At 46.8% G+C, this 20,615-nt stretch overlaps 1 protein-coding gene across 1 annotated transcript; it reads right to left on the bottom strand.

The window, feature by feature from the left end:
• Nucleotides 1-3,693: 3,693 nt before the first annotated feature.
• Nucleotides 3,694-19,801, bottom strand: LOC106539542 (perilipin-3-like). The gene is made up of 7 exons (XM_087703338.1): nt 19,760-19,801; nt 15,479-15,674; nt 13,906-13,988; nt 10,614-11,073; nt 9,356-9,555; nt 5,663-5,800; nt 3,694-4,221 (listed from the first exon to the last, which is right to left on the bottom strand). The coding sequence occupies exons 1-7, from the start codon at nt 19,799-19,801 to the stop codon at nt 3,694-3,696; spliced, it is 1,647 nt and encodes a 548-aa protein (XP_087559464.1).
• Nucleotides 19,802-20,615: the final 814 nt, after the last annotated feature.

Genomic DNA, 20,615 nt, shown 5'->3' with positions numbered 1-20,615 from the left:
CCCCACACCCACAAGTCCATCCCATGGTCCAGTCTCCCACTGCCATGCTGGCAGCTTCCACCCATCCAGTTCTGGTCAGGTGCAGAGGTGCAGAGACAACAGATGACCTTGGCATTCTAGAAAGAATTTTGTTATGGCTACATATCCTCTACCTCTGTCCAATCCCCCTTCCCATTTTCCCACCATAGAAGATGCATAGTAAAATAATAGAAATTGTGGCAGGCCAAAGATCCAAAAGAAAAGATGGCTGCAGGCCTGACAAGAAGATCGGCTGGGAGGCTGGGAGGCAGCAGGGGCGTGGCCAGCCTATTTGCCGGTTCTCCGAACTACTCAAAGTTTCTGCTACCGGTTCTCCAGAACCTGTCAGAACTGGTTGAATACCACTTCTGGTGTGGTTGTTTAGCTCTCTGTGTTGTGGGGATGCTTCCGGTGGACGTCAAGAGGGCAAGTACAACCATGCCATCAAATAGGAAAGAATATCTGTGGCTCAGGATTGAACTGTGGGGTCATTGGTTCTTGGAGACTCTCTTGCAGATGACTCACAACCCAACTAGGTAACATCCTCAGTAGTAGAAGGAAGGAGGGGAGCATGAGGAGGACTGTGGGTCCTTCTCTGAGCCTGGTTGTTTTCTTGCACGTAATTCATTACACAACTAGGTAACATCCTTGGTGCTAGAAGGGAATGGGGTTTGTGGAGAGGAGAATGGGAGGAGGAGGTTTCCATAAGGGATGTTTCATCACCCAACTAGGTAACATCTTCAGTGCCAGAAGGGAGTGGAGTTGGCTTTCATTTATATACTACTGGCTTGCCCTGTCAGCGTTGGTGAGAGTGTTCTTGATTGTTTTGAGGGTATTGTTTTGAGTTTGTTTGTCTGGTGTTAATCCCTGCTTATCTGAGTATTGATTGCTGACAAGAAGCAATTGTGGTCTTTCTGTTTCCTCTTTTAGCTATCCCTCCATCCACTCCCCCATCCATCTCTCCTTCCCTTCCTTCCCCCACCCATCCCACTCTCCCTCCATGCATCCATTCATCCACCCATTCCTCCACCTATTCATTCATCCCTCCACCTTTCCATCCACCCACTCATCCCTCCATACATCAATAGACCCTTCCTCGAATCTGGCGCTTTCCGATGCACTTCCATACCAGTCCATGCTATCTTGAGAACTGACATGCTCTAAATCCAAGCCCCCCCCATCTCCCCTCTACCCTATTGAATGACAGTTTTTAATTCACTCTCCAACCCCCCTCCCCCAAACTCCCCTACTGCGAAAGATGGTGGAAATGGGCATGCACGTTTTTAAAATTTATTTTCCTACAGCGTGGACACCAAAGAAGGACACCCCCCCCCCCCGGAAGATGCTCAAAGCTTAGCTTCATGGAAATTCAGCTGGACGCATTTTGAACTCCCCCACCCCCACCCCGAGTTAAATAACGTCACCATTTCTTCCACCTGCCTTCCAATATCACCTTCAAGTCCATCTTCGCCGTTATGCTTTGGACCTCAACTGCCCATCCCTACACCTATTTACAAGCTCGTCTCTGCAGTAATGAGGACTAGACGCTTGGCTATACGAGGAAATTTTAATTCCTTTCCGAGACGTCGATTCCTTCCTTGGAACTGCGCGCTACGCCTACTGCCTGATTAGATGATCACATGCTTCAAGTGAAATGAGGAAAGAAAGACAATTGTTTTCCTCTCTGGCATATAAGTCTACTGTGTTTTCTCGAAAATAAGACCTAGTCTTATTTTCTTTTGATTCCCCCCCTGAAAAAAGCGCTTGGCCTTATTTTCAGGGAAGTCCTATTATTTTTGAGGTGCAGGAGACAGCGAACATGGTCACCTCATGGCTGCTGCTGTGCTGCAATATATTTTGGGGAGGGCTTATTTTAGCCCATGCACTCAAAAGCCCGATTGGGCTTATTATGTGGGGAGGTCTTATTTTCAGGGAAACAGAATAGATGGATGGATGGATGGATGGATGGATGGAAGGTAGGTAGGTAGGTAGAAGATAGATAAATGATAGAAGATAGATGGATGGATGGATGAATGGATATAGATAGATAGAGAGATAGATAGATAGATAGATAGATAGAGAGATAGAGAGAGAGAGAGAGAGAGAGAGAGAGAGAGAGAGAGAGAGAGAGATGGTAAGTAGGTAGAAGATAGATACATGATAGAAAATAGATAAATAGATGATGGATGGATGGATGGATGGATGGATGGATGGATGGATGGATGGATGGATGGATGGATGGATGGATGGATGGATGGATAGGCAGGCAGGCAGGCAGGCAGGCAGGCAGGCAGGCAGATAGATATAATAGATATAATATATTTTATATTATGTGTATAATATATAGAAAATACAATTTTTATCCAAAAATAAGACAGGGTCTTATTTTCTTTTGACCCCTGAAATAAGCACTTGGCCTTATTTTTTGGGGTCACCTCATGGCTGCTGCTGTGTTGCAATATATTTTGGGGAGGGCTTATTTTAGCGCATGTGCTCAAAAGCCTGATTGGGCTTATTATGTGGGGAGGTCTTATTTTCAGGGAAACAGAATAGATGGATTGATGGATGGAAGGTAGGTAGGTAGAAGATAGATAAATGATAGAAGATAGATGGATGGATGGATGGATGAATGGATATAGATAGATAGATGGATGGATGGATGGATGGATGGATGGATGGATGGATGGAAGGTAAGTAGGTAGAAGATAGATACATGATAGAAAATAGATAAATAGATGATGGATGGATGGATGGATGGATGGATGGATGGATGGATGGATGGATGGATGGATGGATAGGCAGGCAGACAGACAGACAGACAGATAGATATAATATAGATAATATATTTTATATTATGTGTATAATATATAGAAAATACAATTTTTATCCAAAAATAAGACAGGGTCTTATTTTCTTTTGACCCCCTAAATAAGCACTTGGCCTTATTTTTTGGGGTCACCTCATGGCTGCTGCTATGTTGCAATATATTTTGGGGAGGGCTTATTTTAGCACATGTGCTCAAAAGCCCGATTAGGCTTATTATCTGGGGAGGGCTTATTTTTGGGAAAACACAGTAAATAAATAACAGCTAACTCATCTCTTCTCCACTACTCTGATTTCTTACTCCCTTTTTTTTTTTGGTTGCACTTCTGAATTAAAGCAGAAATTTAAGAAAGTATCCTTTGGAAATTAACAAAACGGATCTCCACACTTTGGGGGGGGGAGAGAAAATAGGCGGTCCCCTCCCCGGGAGATCTGGGTCCCTTTGGGGCGAAGGAGAAATGGATCCAAGCTTATCTCTCTCTCTCAGCAAGCTTTGAGCTTTCCTGTTTGTTCTCTTTCCACAGAGAGTGGAGTTCCCCACTTGGAACTTGTGTCCCCTTCATCTGCCTTCTTGGGAGGAGGCCTCCAGCACAGCATCCTTGGGGAAAGGGGCATTGTGGTTTTGGAATCCCTTCCCCCCTCCCACAGGAGGAAGGGCTGCAAAACATTTAGGCCAAATTTGCCAGGATGTCCAGGTGGTCCCAGGGATGTCCGCAGGGTGTGGTCAAAGAAGAGGGTGGACCCAACGAGGCCATCAAAGTTCTGTTGTGGTTGCCATCTTGGGACTTTTGACCATGCCTTGTGGATACCCCTGGAGACCTCCTCCTGGCACGGAGGTCTTTCTCCTTTCTCCTAGTTCTTCTCTTGGGGGGCCCCCTGGGAGCCCGCTAGCAGCTCCTTCAAGGCCCCCATTGCCTCCGTGGATTCTTTTGGGTCCACCTCGGTTGTGTTCTCCATTCTTTTCATCTTCTTGGCTACAACCTTCTCCGACGGGGGTGCCCTGACGTCTTTGCCCATCTCCTTCGGCTGCCCTGTCCTGCTTTCCTCCCGGGAGGTTCCCGACCCTCCTTCCTTGGGTCGGAAGGGCCCCACGATCCAGTTCAGAGGGGTGATCTGGACGAGGTGTTCCGCTAACTTATGGAGAACGTCCCGGGCTTGGGAGATCATCTCCTGGCTCTGGGTGAGGAAGCCAGAGGGCAGGTCCTGGAAGGACTCGACGGAAGAGAAGGAGCGGTAGAGGTGGTGGAAGTTACTCTGAGTTTGGTCCACTCTTTCCCGGAGGCTCCTGGGCAGCACTTCAACGGTGGACATCAGCCAGGTGTAAGCAGGGCTGAGATCTTGGATGAGGGATCCTAACATGGCCAAAGTCGCCGACTCGACCTGCAGAGGACAAATTGTGAATCACAACTGGACTGAGTATGATGCGTGCTTTGGGATTGCAAATTGTAAATAAGCCAGTGTAAATAAGCCAGATGGCCTCTTGAAGATGAGCGGACTTCAACTCCCAGAATTCCCCAGACAGCATGTTTTAAGATGAACGGACTTCAACTCCCAGAATTCCCCAACCAGCATACATTAAGATGGGTGGACTTCAATTCCCAGAATTCCCCAGTCAGCATCCTTTAAGATGGGTGGACTTCAACTCCCAGAATTCCCTAGCTAGTATGGTTTAAGATGGGTGGACTTCAACTCCCAGATTTCCCCAGCTAGTATGGTTTAAGATGGCTGGACTTCAACTCCCAGAATTCCCTAGCTAGTATGGTTTAAGATGGCTGGACTTCAACTCCCAGAATTCCCCAGCTGGTATGGTTTAAGATGGGTGGACTTCAACTCCCAGAATTCCTCAGCTAGTATGGTTTAAGATGGCTGGACTTCAACTCCCAGAATTCCCTAGCTAGTATGGTTTAAGATGGGTGGACTTCAACTCCCAGATTTCCCCAGCTAGTATGGTTTAAGATGGGTGGACTTCAACTCCCAGAATTCCCTAGCTAGTATGGTTTAAGATGGGTGGACTTCAACTCCCAGATTTCCCCAGCTAGTATGGTTTAAGATGAGTGGACTTCAACTCCCAGAATTCCTCAGCTGGTATGGTTTAAGATGGCTGGACTTCAACTCCCAGAATTCCCCAGCTAGTATGGTTTAAGATGGCTGGACTTCAACTCCCAGAATTCCCCAGCTGGTATGGTTTAAGATGGGTGGACTTCAACTCCCAGATTTCCCCAGCTAGTATGGTTTAAGATGGATGGACTTCAACTCCCAGAATTCCTCAGCTGGTATGGTTTAAGATGGCTGGACTTCAACTCCCAGAATTCCCCAGCTAGTATGGTTTAAGATGGCTGGACTTCAACTCCCAGAATTCCCCAGCTAGTATGGTTTAAGATGGCTGGACTTCAACTCCCAGAATTCCCCAGCTGGTATGGTTTAAGATGGGTGGACTTCAACTCCCAGATTTCCCCAGCTAGTATGGTTTAAGATGGCTGGACTTCAACTCCCAGAATTCCCCAGCTAGTATGGTTTAAGATGGGTGGACTTCAACTCCCAGATTTCCCCAGCTAGTATGGTTTAAGATGGGTGGACTTCAACTCCCAGAATTCCTCAGCTGGTATGGTTTAAGATGGGTGGACTTCAACTCCCAGAATTCTGGGAGCTGAAGTCCATCTCTTAAAGGGGCCAAGGTTAAAAAAAACCCTGCAAGGAAGAACACTTGAACCCATGCAATAAACATAACTGGTTATAACAGAATAACAGAGTTGGAAGGGACCTTGGAGGTCTTCTAGTCCAACCCCCTGCTATGTTGAGGACGACCTGTTGCATAGACTACCTGTTGTGGGGCGTTTTCTGTCTCTCTTCTTTCCCGATCCTCTTCTGACTGAGTTTGGGTCCATTTGAGCAAAATTTGGTTCAGTTTCTCTTGTGCTTCCTGGAATTGAGTCCCGGCACTCTCTTTCAAATGTTCCACCTGCCAGAAAAGCAGAAACCAAAACAATTTGGTCCAGATATTCCATTCTTAAACCTGGGGGTGTGTGAAATCTTACACCCCTCAGAGAGGGCCCGCAACTTGGGAGTCCTCCTGGATCCACAGCTGACGCTAGAACACCATCTGTCAGCTGTGACCAGAGGAGCTTTTGGCCCAGGTTCGCCTGGTGCACCAGTTGCGGCCCTATCTGGACCGGGAGGCACTCCAAATGGTCACTCACGCCCTCGTCACCTCAAGGCTCGACTACTGTAACGCGCTCTACATGGGGCTGCCCTTGAAAAGTGTTCGGAGACTACAATTGGTCCAGAATGCAGCCGCGTGAGCGATACTGGGTGTACCTAGATACACCCATGTTACACCTATCCTCCGTGAGCTGCACTGGCTCCCAATTGGTCTCCGAACGCGCTTCAAGGTGCTGGTTATCACCTTTAAAGCCCTACATGGTCTAGGACCTGGATATCTTCGTGACCACCTCCTGCCACATACCTCCCAGCGTCCAATAAGATCTCACAGGGTGGGCCTTCTCCGGGTACCATCGACTGCACAATGTCGTCTGGTGGATCCTCGGAAGAGGGCCTTCTCTGTTGCTGCCCAGGCCCTCTGGAACTATCTACCCACTGAGATCCGGACCCTCCCCACTCTCCCGGCCTTCCAAAAGTCTGTTAAGACCTGGCTGTTCCAGCAGGCCTGGGGCTGCTGATCTTGATTGACCTTCAGCCCCACTAAGATCGAGTGTATGTTGTGTCCTGTTTTAATTTGTTCTGTCTTATATTTTAAATTTTTAATATCTTCTTTTTTAAACTGTCTTTTATGTAAGCCGCCCGGAGTCCTCCGGGATTGGGCGGCATACAAATCTATTCAAATTGACAAATTTAAGGAAACAATGCAATAATAATCATCTGGTAACCCAATGCAGGCAGCCCTCAACTTACGACCATAATTGAACCTGCAATTGTTATTGTAAATCGTGACGGTTCATTATAAATCACACATCGTCACACAACCACACTGTAAAATCCCCAGTGATTTGGGGATTTTGGGGATGCTGGAACAGTCGTAAGGGTGAAATATGGTCATAAGTTTTTTTTGTCAGTGCCATTGTAACTTTGAATGGTCCCTAAGCAGACCGTTGACAGTTGAGAGCTACCTGTACCTTGGAATAGAACAGAATAAAATAACAGAGTTGGAAGGGACCTTGGAGGTCTTCTAGTCCAACCCCCTGCTCCGGCAGGAGACCCTGTACGAGGGGTGTCAAATTGGATTTCTTCTAGGGCCAGATCAGCATTGTACCGTATTTTTCAGAGTATAAGACGCACCGAGATTTTGAAGAGGTAATTTTTTTTTTAAAGTTTTGTTCACTCTGGAGAGCTCTCACTCTCTCTACACGCCTTGTTTTTAATGAAAAACGAGGCATGGAGAGAGTTTGGGAGGTCTGCAAAGTGCTGAGGGGGCAAAAACGAGCTAAAATGGCCTGGTTTTTTGCTCGTTTTTGATCTCCCCAGCTCCCAGGAGCACTTTGCAGACCTCCCAAACCCTCTGCAGGTCCATTTTTGTGAAGGGGGTGGGGTTTTGGGAGGCCAAAAATGCTGTATTCAGCGTATAAGATGCACCCAGATTTTCACCCTCTTTTTTGGGGGGAAACCATATGCCTTATACTCTGAAAAATATGGTAATTCTCTGCAGGCCACTTGAGGGCGGGGGGTCTGCCAGGCTGATCGCCTTGTAGCAAAATTCCATGCAGAAAATCCAGGCAAATCTGGGGGAGGGACGCACCCCTAAATTACATACCTATACTCAAATTGTTTTTGTTTCACACAAGTTGCTTTCGGGAAGTGAGGGGAGCCGAATGTCAACTTGTAAAGCGTTACCATGACTATTATCAAGTTGACATTGGAGGGAGAATTCCATGCATATTTTCGGCCAGAGTCAGATCTCATATTTCTGCAGCTGGTGTGCGGGGTGCAAAGTTCCCAGCCTGCTGCAGCACCTCATTGGTGGATATGATTTATGACACAGACTGAGGGGAGGGGAGACACAGGGGTAAAGTGCAAAGACCATTAACTGGAAATTTAGTTTTGACTCCGTAGAAGAACATGCCAAAATGTTGATCCTAATAAATGACTGGATTTCTTTTGAACTTTGTCTTGAGGCTCGTAAATTAATTAGGTCATCTTTTGGAAACTTTACAGCTGTATTCAGTCTATAAGATGCACCCAGATTTTCACCCTCTTTTTTGGGGGGAAAGGTGAGTCTTATACTCTGAAAAATATCGTAGTTCTCCTGTTTTTCAGCCTTTTTTTGCTCATTTTTGGCCCATTTCCGGCCTGTTTCTGGTCTGCTTTCCCACCTGTTTCCCGCCTGTTTTCAGCCAGCAGAATGCTACAGAAGGCCATGGAAGGTGAAAATGAGGGTCAGGGGGATCTCATGTGGCCCATTTTTAGCCACCAGAGGCACCGTGCGCCGCTCCTTTGAGATTTCCAGGCCAGCCCCATGGGCCGCCTTTAAGCACTCCGTGGGCCTTGAGTTTGACACCCTTGCCCTATGCCATTCCCAAAAAGTGGTTGCCCAGTCTCTTCTTAAAAAGCTCCAGTGATGGAGCACTCACAACATTCTTGAGGCAAGTTGTTCCACTGGTGAATTGTCCTCACTGTTAGGAAGCTTCTCCTTAGTTCTAAGTTGCTTCTCTCCTTGATTAGTTTCCACCCATTGCTTCTTGTCCTGCCTTCAGGTGCCTTGGAGAATAGTTTGACTCCCTCTTCTTTGTGGCAACCCCTGAGATATCAGAACACTGCTATCATGTCTCCCCTGGTCCTTCTTTTCATTAAACTAGACATACCCAGTTCCTGCAACCGTTCTTCATAGGTTTGAACCTCCAGTCCCCTCATCCTCTTTGTTGCTCTTCTCTGCACTCTTTCTAGAGTCTCCGCATCTTGTCTACATCGTGGAGACCAAAACTGAATGCTGTCAGGCCTGCAGCATCTTTTCTTTTGGATCTTTGGCCTGCCACACTTTCTATTATTCTGCTATGCCTTTTTCTATGGTGGGAAAATGGGAGGGGGGATTGTACGCAGTTGGATGATATGTAGCCTTAACAAAATTATTTTTAGTAAGCCAAGGTCATCCTTTGTCTCTGCACCTCTGCACCTGACCGGGATGGGTGGAAGCTGCCAGCGTGGCAGTGGGGGATTGGACCATGGGATGGACTTGTGGGTGTGGGGGCAAGATCTTGAACTTTCAACAGGGTCGGGAAAACTGGGAAGCCTTCAGATTCGGGTTTTCCCAGATGTGCCAACATGGCTCTCTTAATAAATTGGAACTTTGGGGAATCCTTTGCCTTGGACTCTGATTTAATTTTGGATGCTATTTGGAACCCTGACAAATGCAAATATTCCAAGTGTGGCCTTACCAAGGCCTTATAAAGTGGTATTAACACTTCACGTTATCCTGATTCCATCCCTCTGTTTACGCAGCCCAGAACTGGGTTGGCTATTTTTATTGCACTGCATCCCGGCTGTTTTGAACCCCGGGACGGCTTACCAGGTCCATCACATACTGGAGCTGGCCGAGCAAGTCCTGAGTGTTTTCCTGGACCACGTGAAGCCGATTCAGGGAATGCCGGTAGACCCTGGAGCGCAGTTTGCTGGAGAGGGAGCCCAGGCGGACGAAATAGTTCTGCTCTCTCCGCTGCTCGTCCATGGAGGCCGGGCTGACACCCTGGACCTGGTGGGCCAGCTGGGCTGCAGGGAGGACAAAGCAGGTGTCAAGAGGCCCCCCACCGGTCCCAGGAAGGATGAGTCCCCCACGGATGGATTCCAAAGCAGTGTCCCCCAATTCACCCCAGCTTTTTTTGTTCTCATGTTTCCTCTCTCTTGCTTGTCTAATGTGTGGCCTGCAGATGAGATGGGTGACCTACAAGAGAGGGACTGAAGGAAGCAAGGAAAATAAGAAGAAAGGAAAGAAGGAAGGAAGGAAGGAAAGAAGGAAGGAAAAAATAAAGGAAGGAGAAATGAGAAAAAGAGAAAGAAAGAACGAAGGAAAGATGAAAAGGAAGAAAGGAAATAAAAATAAGTAAGGAAAAATGAAAAAGGAAGGTAGGAAAGAGGAAAGGTAAGGAAGGAATAAAGGAAGGAAAAATGAAAAAGGAATGAAGGAAGGAAAAAATAAAGGAAGAAAAAATAAGAAAAAGAAAGAACGAAGGAAAGATGAAAAGGAAGGAAGAAAGGAAATAAAAATAAGGAAGGAGTAAAGGAAGGAAAATTGAAAAAGGAAGGAAGGAAAAAGGGAAGGAAAGAAAGAAAAAGGAAGGAAGGAAAAATGAAAAAGGAAGGAAAAGGAAAGGAAGCAAGGAAGAAGGAAAAAGGAAGGAAGGAAAAAGGAAAGGAAAGGGAGGGAAGGAAGAAAAAAATGAAGGAAGGAAAAATGAGAAAAAGAATGAAAGAAAGAAAAAGAAAGGAAGAAAGGAAATAAAAATAAGGAAAGAAAGGGAAAAATGAAAAAGGAAGGAAGGAAAAAGGGAAGGAAGGAAGGGAAAAAAAGGAAAGGAAGGAAGGGAAAATGAAAAAAGGAAGGAAAAAGGAAAGGGAAGGAAGGAAGGAAAAAGGAAAGAAAAGGAAGAAAGAAAGGAGAAAGGAAAGGAGAAAGGAAAGGAAAAGAAAGGAAAGTAAGGAAGAAAGGCAATTGGGTGATTGAAGCTGATTGGGTGCCCCTAATCCAGTTTCTTACTGACTGATTAAGTGCCACAAGTTGACTTACAACTTGAGAAACATGGGTGGGGTGGGGGATTTTCTGCTCTCACCAAGTTCTTCCTCCGACATGGGAAGGTAATAATCCACCATCTCTTCCGTCCTCTCCAACATGGTGTCCACTCCACTGGCCACGGCTTGCCTGAACAAAGTGGCCATCTCCACGCCTTCCTGGAGAGCCCCAGAGCGCTGCACTTGACGGGCGGCCTTGACCGTTTTGGACACCACCGACCGAGTAAGGTCAACGCCATCATTGACGGTCTCCTTGCCCAGGTTGACCACGTCAGCCGCTCGGTGAGTCACGAGACCCTTGGCTTCATTGGCGGCGTTCCGGGCCGTGTTGACGGTGGAGCTCACCACGGATTTGGTCAAGGTGATGCTGTCCTGGACAATGTTCTTGGTAAGGTCAACGGCTTTGGTCACTCTCTGGGTCATGCGGCCCTTGGCTTCACCAGCGGCATTGACGGTGGACGACACCACCGTCTTGGTCAAGGTGACACCATCTTCGAAGACCTAGAAGAAGGAAGAAAGAGATCAAAGGCCGAGCGAGAATAAACTGGGTCGACATTCAACCTCAAGGAAAGTTTCTCGTCAAAGTCCAAGATTGGAACTATCTCTAAGACCTTCAAATCCCAAAGTTTGGGGACTTTGTGTTGGAGACAGCAAGGGTGGCCAGTCATCTAAGACAACCTGCAAATTGTCTTCATTTAATGACCCCCATAATCCCTTGCGGGATGGATTCTGGCCAACTGAATGGAGCTGAGTATTTCCTGGCCAGTTGCCTTTCCCTGTTGCCAATGTGGAGTTTTGTTCAGCAGATATATTCTCATTGTGCCCAGAGAGAGAAATATCCTGCCTCTACCTGGGATCGAACTCACAGCCTCCTGATTGTGAAGCCAGAGCTCCACCTCTAGGCCACCCCACCACTCTAAGACAACCTGCAGACGAATTCAATATTTGTGCAAGAACCAGAGAACTGTTGAGTGGCAAACTCCAAGTAAAATCAGAAAATAACCCTGGAAAGCGACTTGTAATATATGCTAGTTCTTGAGTTACGACCAAGCACTTAGCTACTGTTTGACGTTATGACCTGCCTGCAAAAAGGAAGTTACAACCCAGTTCTGAAGTTCCGACAGTCACATCCCTCCCTTAAGTAGTCCTCAACGTATGGCCATATTGCAGCTGCTCGTCAGGATGGTCGTAAAACAGATCGGTTGAGTGACACGTATAGCTGTTTGAACCGTGGTTACATCCCATTTTGGGGCAAAACCTCACCCATAGCAAGCCATGAGTTCGCCTAATGACCTCAACATTCACTTAACAACTGCCCTGTTCATTTAATGACTGCCTCAAAAAAGCCTTGGAACTCTGGATGATTGGTGACATTATGGTCAATTGAAAATATGAATGTATATTATAAATTAATGGGAATTCTTTGTTCCCTGCTTTTTCTCCTTGGAGATAGGCGATATAATAATACTTGAAAGACTTATTGTTATTTGATAGGTAATTATGAATTCAAGGAAATAAGGATTGTTACAAATGAAAGAATATTAATGGTCATTTGAACACATAATGCTCAATGACAGCGAAATATTCAGTTATGTTTAATGCAAAACCAGTCATTCTTAATCTTCAGAATTGATGCACAAAAACCTGTAACCAAACGACATGCTTGATGAAATGGAGGAAAGTTGTTGTTTTTTTCTTCCTTTTGTTTTGTATGTGTGTTTTTTTTTTAAGAAAAAGAATAAAAATATATATTTAAAAAAATGTCATAAAATCGGGGAGGGGGGGAATCACGTAACCAATCTGCTTTACGACTGCCATGGCTTACGACTGTAATGAGCTGGCCGCATTACAGTTGTAAGTAGAGGAATAATTGCATTTCCAAAAACAGGGTCGGTCCTTGAAGTTCTCTAAACTTAGTGGTTTTCCTGCAGACGTCTCATTACCATGCTAGGTTACGACATCAGCGTATGTAGGAGTGACGTTTGCAGGTAGTTTTTTTTTCCCCCTATCATGATCGGTTTATAGATATTATAATATATCACAAATTCTTGATAGGTAGGAACCTGGCCAGCCCTGGGGTGGAGTCCCTTCTTTATCGGATTCAATTTCCTGTTTTTCTGGATGTTAATTACTGGGGGGAAAATGTGCTTTTGCATTGTTTCTTTCCTCCCTCGTCTTTTAATTCTACCTTTTTAAAAACAATCCCTGGAACAATGGGAGCTCAGAGGTCATCAAGTCCAACCCTCTACAGTTTGCACAGATTCACTATATGACGAAAAGCACCAGTGACGGGGAAGGGACCACTCACTGACTCAGAGCTCAAGAAGTTCCTGTGAATATCTAATCTAGATCCACATTCTTGAATTTTGCTCCGGTTTATCTACTCTTATCCTCTGGAGCCAATGAGAACTGCAGGTAATTCATTTAGTGACCGTTCAAAGGTACCACGGCACTGAAAAAAGGGACTTACGACCGTATTTCACATTTATGACTGTTTCAGCATTTCCATGGTCATGTGATTTACATTTGGATTCTTGACACCTGACTCAAGTTTGTGATGGTTGCAGGATCCCGGTATGTGTGTGTGTGTGTGTGATGTGATCCCCTTTTGCGACCTTCTGACGAGCCAAGCCAACGGGGAATCCAGATTCACTTAACAACCGTGTGACTAATTTAACCACTGCAGCGATTCACTTAACATAGTATTTCTCAACCTTGGCAACTTGAAGATGTCCGGACTTCAACTCCCAGAATTCCCCAGCCAGCATTCGCTGGCTGGGGAATTCTGGGAGTTGAAGTCCGGACATCTTCAAGTTGCCAAGGTTGAGAAACACTGACTTAACAGCTGTGGCGAGAAAAGTCGTAAAAGAGGGCAAAGCTTACTTAGCAAATGTCTCACTTAGCAACCTAAATTTTGGGCTCAATTTTGGTCGTAGGTTGAGGATTACCTGTAGCTTCAATCGTCTAGAACAGAGGTTCTCAAACTTAGCAACTTTAAGACTTGTGGACTTCAACTCCCAGAATTCCAGCACCAGCATGGCTGCCTCCGGAATTCTGGGAGTTGAAGTCCCCCAGTCTTAAAAGAGGCCATTGTTTCCCACCTCTGCTCTACAGCAGGGGGCTCCACCCTCCAGCAAACCTCCAAGCTTTGCTGACTGAGGAATCCTGGGAGTTGAAGTCCACAAGTCTTAAAGTTGCCAAGGTTGGAGACCCCTGCTCTTCTAGAGCAATGTTTCTCAATTTGAAGAAACTTTTTAAGAGGCGTGGACTTCAACTCCCAGAATTCCCCAGCCATCAAGGTGTGTTTTGGGGAACTTTGCTAATTTACCTTACCTGGTAAGTTGGTTGTTGAAGAATTGGCAGTTTTTTCTCTAGTCTGTCCAGTCCTTTGCAAGCATATTCATTCACAGTTGCAACTAGGAAAGAGGGGGGAAAAACAGTTTTTACATTTTTGGTTTTAGGTCAAACCAGCCTCCCATTATGTTTCAACGCTGAAATGCTGGCATTCTTCCAGATTAAAAAGAAAACCACCTTCTCTAATATATTGCGATTTATTTAAAATTTATTTAGGTCTTTCATTTTTGATTCCTGTGCAAAGAGCTAAAAGGATTCCTATTTGGCTGAAAACATCCTATTTTTATCAAAGAAAAGTGGGATTGGGTTTATTTTATTTTTTTAAAAGCAGAGACATTCCCCTGCCAACAAAAGTGTGTATAATCAAGGCTGTGGTTTCCCCAGTTGCAATGGATGGCTGTGAAGGTTGGACCATAAGGAACGCTGAACGCCAAAGAAGGGAGGCCTTTGAACTCTGGTGCTGGAGAAGACTCCTGCATTGAGTCCCTTCGACTGCAAGGCCATCCAATCGGTCAGTCCTAGAGGAGATCAACCCTGACTGCTCTTTAGAAGAACCTAAACCCTGAAGAGGAAACTCAAACACGTTGGCCACCTGATGAGAAGGAAGGACTCCCTGGAGAAGAGCCTCATGCTGGGAACGATGGAGGGCAAAAGAAGAAGGGAACGACAGAGAATGAGGGGGCTGGATGGAATCCCTGAAGCAGTCAGTATGAACTTAAAGGGACTCCGGCAGTGGTGAAATTCAATTTTTTTTACTACTGGTTCTGTGGGCGTGGCTTGGTGGGCGTGGCAGGGGAAGGATACTGCAAAATTCCCATTCCCTCCACATCAGCTGGGACTCGGGAGGCAGAGAATAGATGGGGGCGGGGCCAGCCAGAGGTGATAGTTGCTGGTTCTCCGAACTATTCAAAATTTCTGCTACTGGTTCTCCAGAACCTGTCAGAATCTGCTGAATTTCACCCCTGGACGCCGGGAAATGGTAGAAGACAGGAAAGTCTGGAGGAATGTTGCCCATGGGGGGGGGGGGGTCGGTCGCAATGGGTCGGACACAACTTCGCAACTAGCAACAACATTTTTTTTAAAAAAACAGTAATTAAAGGGAGAAAAAAACATGAGACATGAGTTCTAAATGAGTTCAGATTTCTTTAAAAGGCTGGTTTTTTTAGCCGTTTGCAAACAAGGCTTTCAGTTATAAAAGGTTTTCGCAGGATATTTTACAGAATCGCACAGAGCGAGGGCCTTCACGCTTTGCTCCGGAGAGCAAAATGTTCTGCTCACTTGTTCGGTCACAAATTCAGCCCCCTTTGAAGGAGTGGGGGGGTGGGAGGGGGTGTTGCAGGAGGTCATAACATCCACCCACTCGGATTAAACTGCCAAGCTGGAGAAAGAGGGAAAGATGAGAACGCCCAATGCATTCTCTTCAAAAGAAGGAGAAAGAAGCCTGGTGGATGAGGCCAGGAGGACTAGAAACTTGACGGCAGCCGAGGGACGCTTGAAACTGGTGCCGAAAACACCCAACTGGACTGCATGGAGGAGCGATCGTTGGACTCACTCTGGGGTTCAAGATGGGGCAGGAGGGGTTGGGCCCCACCACGGGCACTCCCCATGGCCACGGCAGCCACCATTTCCACAATGTTGAAGGCGGTGTTGACGCAGGGGTAGGTCGACTTGGCATACTGGTACACCGAGGAACAGACTTGGTACGCAGAGCTGACCAAGGGTAGGTTGGTGACCCTGGTCACGATGTTCTGGAAGAAAGCAAGAAAGTTGATCTCAGCTGGATTCCTTGGCCAAAGAGTTCCTCGATGGCTTCCAGGATAGAATCTAGATTGCATGGACTACAACTCCCATCGCCCCTGAGCGTTGCCCTTTGTGGCTGGGGTGGATGGAAGAAGGTAACCATCTGGGGATTCCCCCCCCCCACTCCTCTTGCTATATAGGTAGTCCTCGACTTACAACAACTCAGTTTAGCGACTGTTCAAAGTTACAAATGACTTATGGCCGGTCCTCACATTTACAACGATCTCCGTATCTTCCTGGTCATGTGATTAAAATTTAGCCGCTTGCCACTGGCATGGGTTTACGACGGTCACACCCTCCCTGGGTCACGTGATCAGTATTTGCGGCCGTCCCATCCGACGAGCAAAGTCGACGGGGAAGCTGGATTTGCTTAACGACCGCGTGCTCACTTAACAACTGCAGTGATATCCTTAACAACCAAGGCAGAAGGGACAGAGCCTCAGGTGTGACTCGCTTAACGATCGACTGGCTTAGCCGGGGCAATTCTGCTGCCAACCGCTGCTGTAAGTCGAGGATTAGCTGCACCAAGTGGCGATGCAACTGGCATGAACTTAATCAGTTGCGGTTAAAACGGGGGCTTCACAAATTGTGGTTCTGCAGGGTCCTTGACAGGCTTTCGTGAAAGACCAAGGACAAAATATATATATATATGTTCATTTAGAGTCAAAAACCGAGCAGTTTTGCAATGGAAAAGCCATCTAAACGTTATTATTTGCTTAACTTTAGGTGAAGCATTAACCTTCCATTGTGAAATTCAGCTCGTGATTTTGGACATTTTAAAAGTGCATTTCAAATAAATCGCTTGAGTGGTGCGGCGGCCTAGAGGTGGAGCTCTTGCCTCTCCAACAGGAGGCTGGGAGTTCGATCCCAGGTCGAGGCAGGAATGTTTCTCTCTCTGGACACGACGAGAATATATCTGCTGAATATATATTTTCGCAAAGCCGTTAAGACCTGGCTGTTCCGGCAGGCCTGGGGCTGATGAGTTCCCAGCCCCACTCGAATTGGTGCGCCCTGTTGCGGAGTTTTAATATGTTTTTTGTAATTGTTTGTCTTGTTTGCTTTCGTTGTATTTCCCCCCTTTCCTATGAGTTTGTTAGCCTCCCTGAGTCCCTTCTGGGAATAGGGCGGCATACAAGTTTAATAAACCATAACCATATAACTCCGCATTGGCGACAGGATGAGCATCCGGCCAGTAAACGCTCAGCTCCACTCAGTTGCCCCGACTCCATCCAGCAAGGGATTATGGCAGTGATGGTGAACCTTTTTCGCCTCAGGTGTCCACCCCCATAATTTAATGCCCCCCCCCCCCCGGCACCATGTCTCCTGTGCATGCATGCATGCTGCTCCGTGCATGCGCGCAGGGCTTTCTTGGAGCCTGGGGAAGGCAAAAACGCCACCCTGCCCCCAGAAGGCCCTCCAGGGCCAGAAACAGCCCGTTTTCCAACTTCCAGTGGGCCCTCCCCAGACTCCAGAGGCTTTCTAGGAGCCTGGGGAGGGTGAAAAACGGCCCAACATGCAAACCGGAAGTTCAGAAAAGGACTTCCTGGTTGCCCGTTGGGCCGTTTTTCTCTGTTCCCTTCCGGTTCGCATGTTGGGCCATTTTTCACTCTCCGGAAGGCGAAAAACAGCTGAAAATCAAGGCCAAAAATGCAGCTGACAGGACAACGCTTCGCGTGCCCTCAGAAATGGCTCAGCATGCCACCTGTGGGGCCGTTTTTCACTGTCCGGAAGGCGAAAAACAGCTGAAAATCAAGGCCAAAAATGCAGCTGACAGGACAACTTCTCGCGTGCCCTCAGGAATGGCTTCACATGCCACCTGTGGGGCTGTTTTTCACTCTCCGGAAGGCGAAAAACAGCTGAAAATCAAGGCCAAAAATGCAGCTGACAGGACAACGTCTCGCATGCCCTCAGGAATGGCTCCGCATGCCACCTGTGGGGCCGTTTTTCACTCTCCGGAAGGCGAAAAACAGCTGAAAATCAAGGCCAAAAATGCAGCTGACAGGACAACGCCTTGCGTGCCCTCAGGAATGGCTCCGCATGCCACCTGTGGGGCCGTTTTTCATGTCCGGAAGGCGAAAAACAGCTGAAAATCAAGGCCAAAAATGCAGCTGACAGGACAACTTCTCGCGTGCCCTCAGGAATGGCTTCGCATGCCACCTGTGGGGCTGTTTTTCACTCTCCGGAAGGCGAAAAACAGCTGAAAATCAAGGCCACAAATGCAGCTGACAGGACAACGTCTCGCATGCCCTCAGGAATTGCTCCGCATGCCACCTGTGGGGCCGTTTTTCACTGTCCGGAAGGCGAAAAACAGCTGAAAATCAAGGCCAAAAATGCAGCTGACAGGACAACTTCTCGCGTGCCCTCAGGAATGGCTTCACATGCCACCTGTGGGGCTGTTTTTCACTCTCCGGAAGGCGAAAAACAGCTGAAAATCAAGGCCAAAAATGCAGCTGACAGGACAACGTCTCGCATGCCCTCAGGAATGGCTCCGCATGCCACCTGTGGGGCCGTTTTTCACTCTCCGGAAGGCGAAAAACAGCTGAAAATCAAGGCCAAAAATGCAGCTGACAGGACAACGCCTTGCGTGCCCTCAGGAATGGCTCCGCATGCCACCTGTGGGGCCGTTTTTTACTCTCCAGAAGGCGAAAAACAGCTGAAAATCAAGTCCAAAAATGCAGCTGACAGGGCAACGCCTCGCGTGCCCTCAGGAATGGCTCCGCATGCCACCTGTGGCACATGTGTCATAGGTTCGCCATCCCGGGATTATGGGGTCGTTAAAAGAAGATGACGATTTAAAATAAACAGCTTATTTTTTCTTCTGCTGACCATAAGTGGAACGGGGCAACATTTGAGACATTTATTGATGAGATATCTAACTAACCTTAACATAGAGTCCTCGACTTATGGCCACGAGCCAGCCCAAAAATGTCTGTGGTTAAGCGAGACAGTTGTGAGTTTCGCCTCATTTTACCAACTTTCTTGCCACCGTTGTTGAATGAATCCCTGCAGTTGTTCAGTTAGTGACACTGTTGTTAAGTGAAGCGGGTTCCCCCACGTTTTTTTTAATCAGAAGGTCGCAAAAGAAGATCACGGGTCCCCAGACCCTGCAACTGTCATAAATATGAGTCAGTTGCCCAGCATCTGAATTTTGATCATGTGACCATGGGGATACTGCAACCGTCGTAAGTGTGAAAAGCTATTATGTCCCTGTTTTTAGTGCTGTTGTAACTTTGAATGGTCACTAAATGAACTGTCATAAGTCCAGGACTACCTCTAGAGGGATAACCTAAATAAATTATGGATAAAACTGGGCATGACTTAGTTGGCAATTGTCAGAGTATGAATATTCATAGACTGGAATAGACATGGCAAAAGGTCAGCCAATGGGGGCTGTTTGGAAACTGAAACAGTATTTGCTGGAGACAGCGAGGAGCCTGGGCGTGGCTTAGTTCTGTACTAAAGCTCTGAGTCTGTGCTGTGCTCTGAACTGAAACTGTCTCTGCCTGTGTTTGCTTGCATCTGCTACCACGTTGGAAAACCTACTTTTGGTATTGTATATTTACTTTGTGTGTTATATTATATATAGTATAGTGTTTATTGTCATTGTACAAAATAAATACAATGAAATTGGTTATATATAGATAAAGAGAAGTGAACGAATCCTGCTGAATCTGTTACCTGTGTGTGCTTTCTGGATGTGATCTGTGAAACCCTGACCGCAATCCCTTACTTAGCAACAGAAATTCTGGGTTCCTATTGTGGTTGTAAATCGAGGACTATCTGTATTGAGTTTCTTTGCGAGTTCTGTCAAACATAGTCTCTTGTGAATAGCTGGGGATTCCTGATCCCATCCTCCTCTGCTAGAAAATAAGGATGATGAGGACAAGGAATGCTTCCAACCTAGCCGGAGTCACCAAGTTGGAGGAGGGGTAGCTGGAGTCGATAAACGTGCACCGAGCCACCAGTGGACTCCGCAAATGCAACCGTATTCCTGGAAACTATCATTTTCTGAAAGAAGAGTTCGGAAACTGACCTCAGTCTTGGTAGCATTCTGGTTCTCCCCCTCAGTCGCCATGAGGAACTCTGGTTGAACTGCAAGAGAACACAATCCGTAGTTTATCACCAATCCATCCATCCATCCATCCATCCATCCATCCATCCATCCATCCATGTACAGTCCTTGTCCTTAACTGTCTTATCTATCCCCGATCCATTGATCCATCATTTTCCTCCCTCCTTTCATGCAACTATGCATTCATCCCTTCATCCATCCATCATCCATCCATCCTTCCATCCATCCTTCCATCCATCCATCAATCAATCTATCCTTCCTCCCATCCTTCCTTCCTTCCTTCAATCCATCCATCCTCCCATTCCTCCTACCTACCTTCCATCCTTCCATCCATCCATCCATCTATCCTTTCTCCCTTTCATGCATCCATCCATCCTCCCATCCATCCTACCTACCTTCCATCCTTCCTTCCTTCCTTCCTTCCTTCCATCCATCCATCCATCCATCCATCCATCCATCCATCCATCTATCCACTTACAGTCCTTAACTGTCATATCTATCCACCGATCCATTGATCCATCATCTTTCTTCCTCCTTCCTTTCATGCAACTATGCATCCATCCCTTCATCCATCCATCATCCATCCATCCAGCCTTCCTTTGATCCATCCATCCTACCTTCCATCCATCCATCCATCCATCTATCCTTCCTCCCATCCTTCCTTCCTTCCATCCATCCATCCATCCTACCTACCTTCCATCCATCCATCCATCCATCCATCCACCCATCCATCCATCTATCCTTCCTTCTTTCCTTCCTTCCATCCATCCATCCTCCCATCCATCCTCCCATCCATCCTCCCATCCATCCTACCTAC

This window comes from Thamnophis sirtalis, unplaced genomic scaffold (assembly GCF_051295495.1).
Source record: "Thamnophis sirtalis isolate CommonGarterSnake01/CBP01778 unplaced genomic scaffold, rThaSir2_p1.2 scaffold_1, whole genome shotgun sequence".
Lineage (NCBI taxonomy): Eukaryota > Metazoa > Chordata > Lepidosauria > Squamata > Natricidae > Thamnophis > Thamnophis sirtalis.
Note: the sequence above shows the minus strand (reverse complement) of the source record. Positions and strands in the feature narration are given on the sequence as shown.

Coding starts and splice junctions, on each gene's coding strand:
- LOC106539542 (XM_087703338.1), bottom strand. CDS start 19,801: ATGGCGACTGAGGGGGAGAACCAGAATGCTACCAAGACTGAG. Junction 13,989..15,478: donor GCCCCATCTTGAACCCCAGA/GTGAGTCCAACG, acceptor CCTCTTTCCTAG/TTGCAACTGTGAATGAATAT. Junction 5,801..9,355: donor TCCAGTATGTGATGGACCTG/GTAAGCCGTCCC, acceptor CTTTTCTGGCAG/GTGGAACATTTGAAAGAGAG.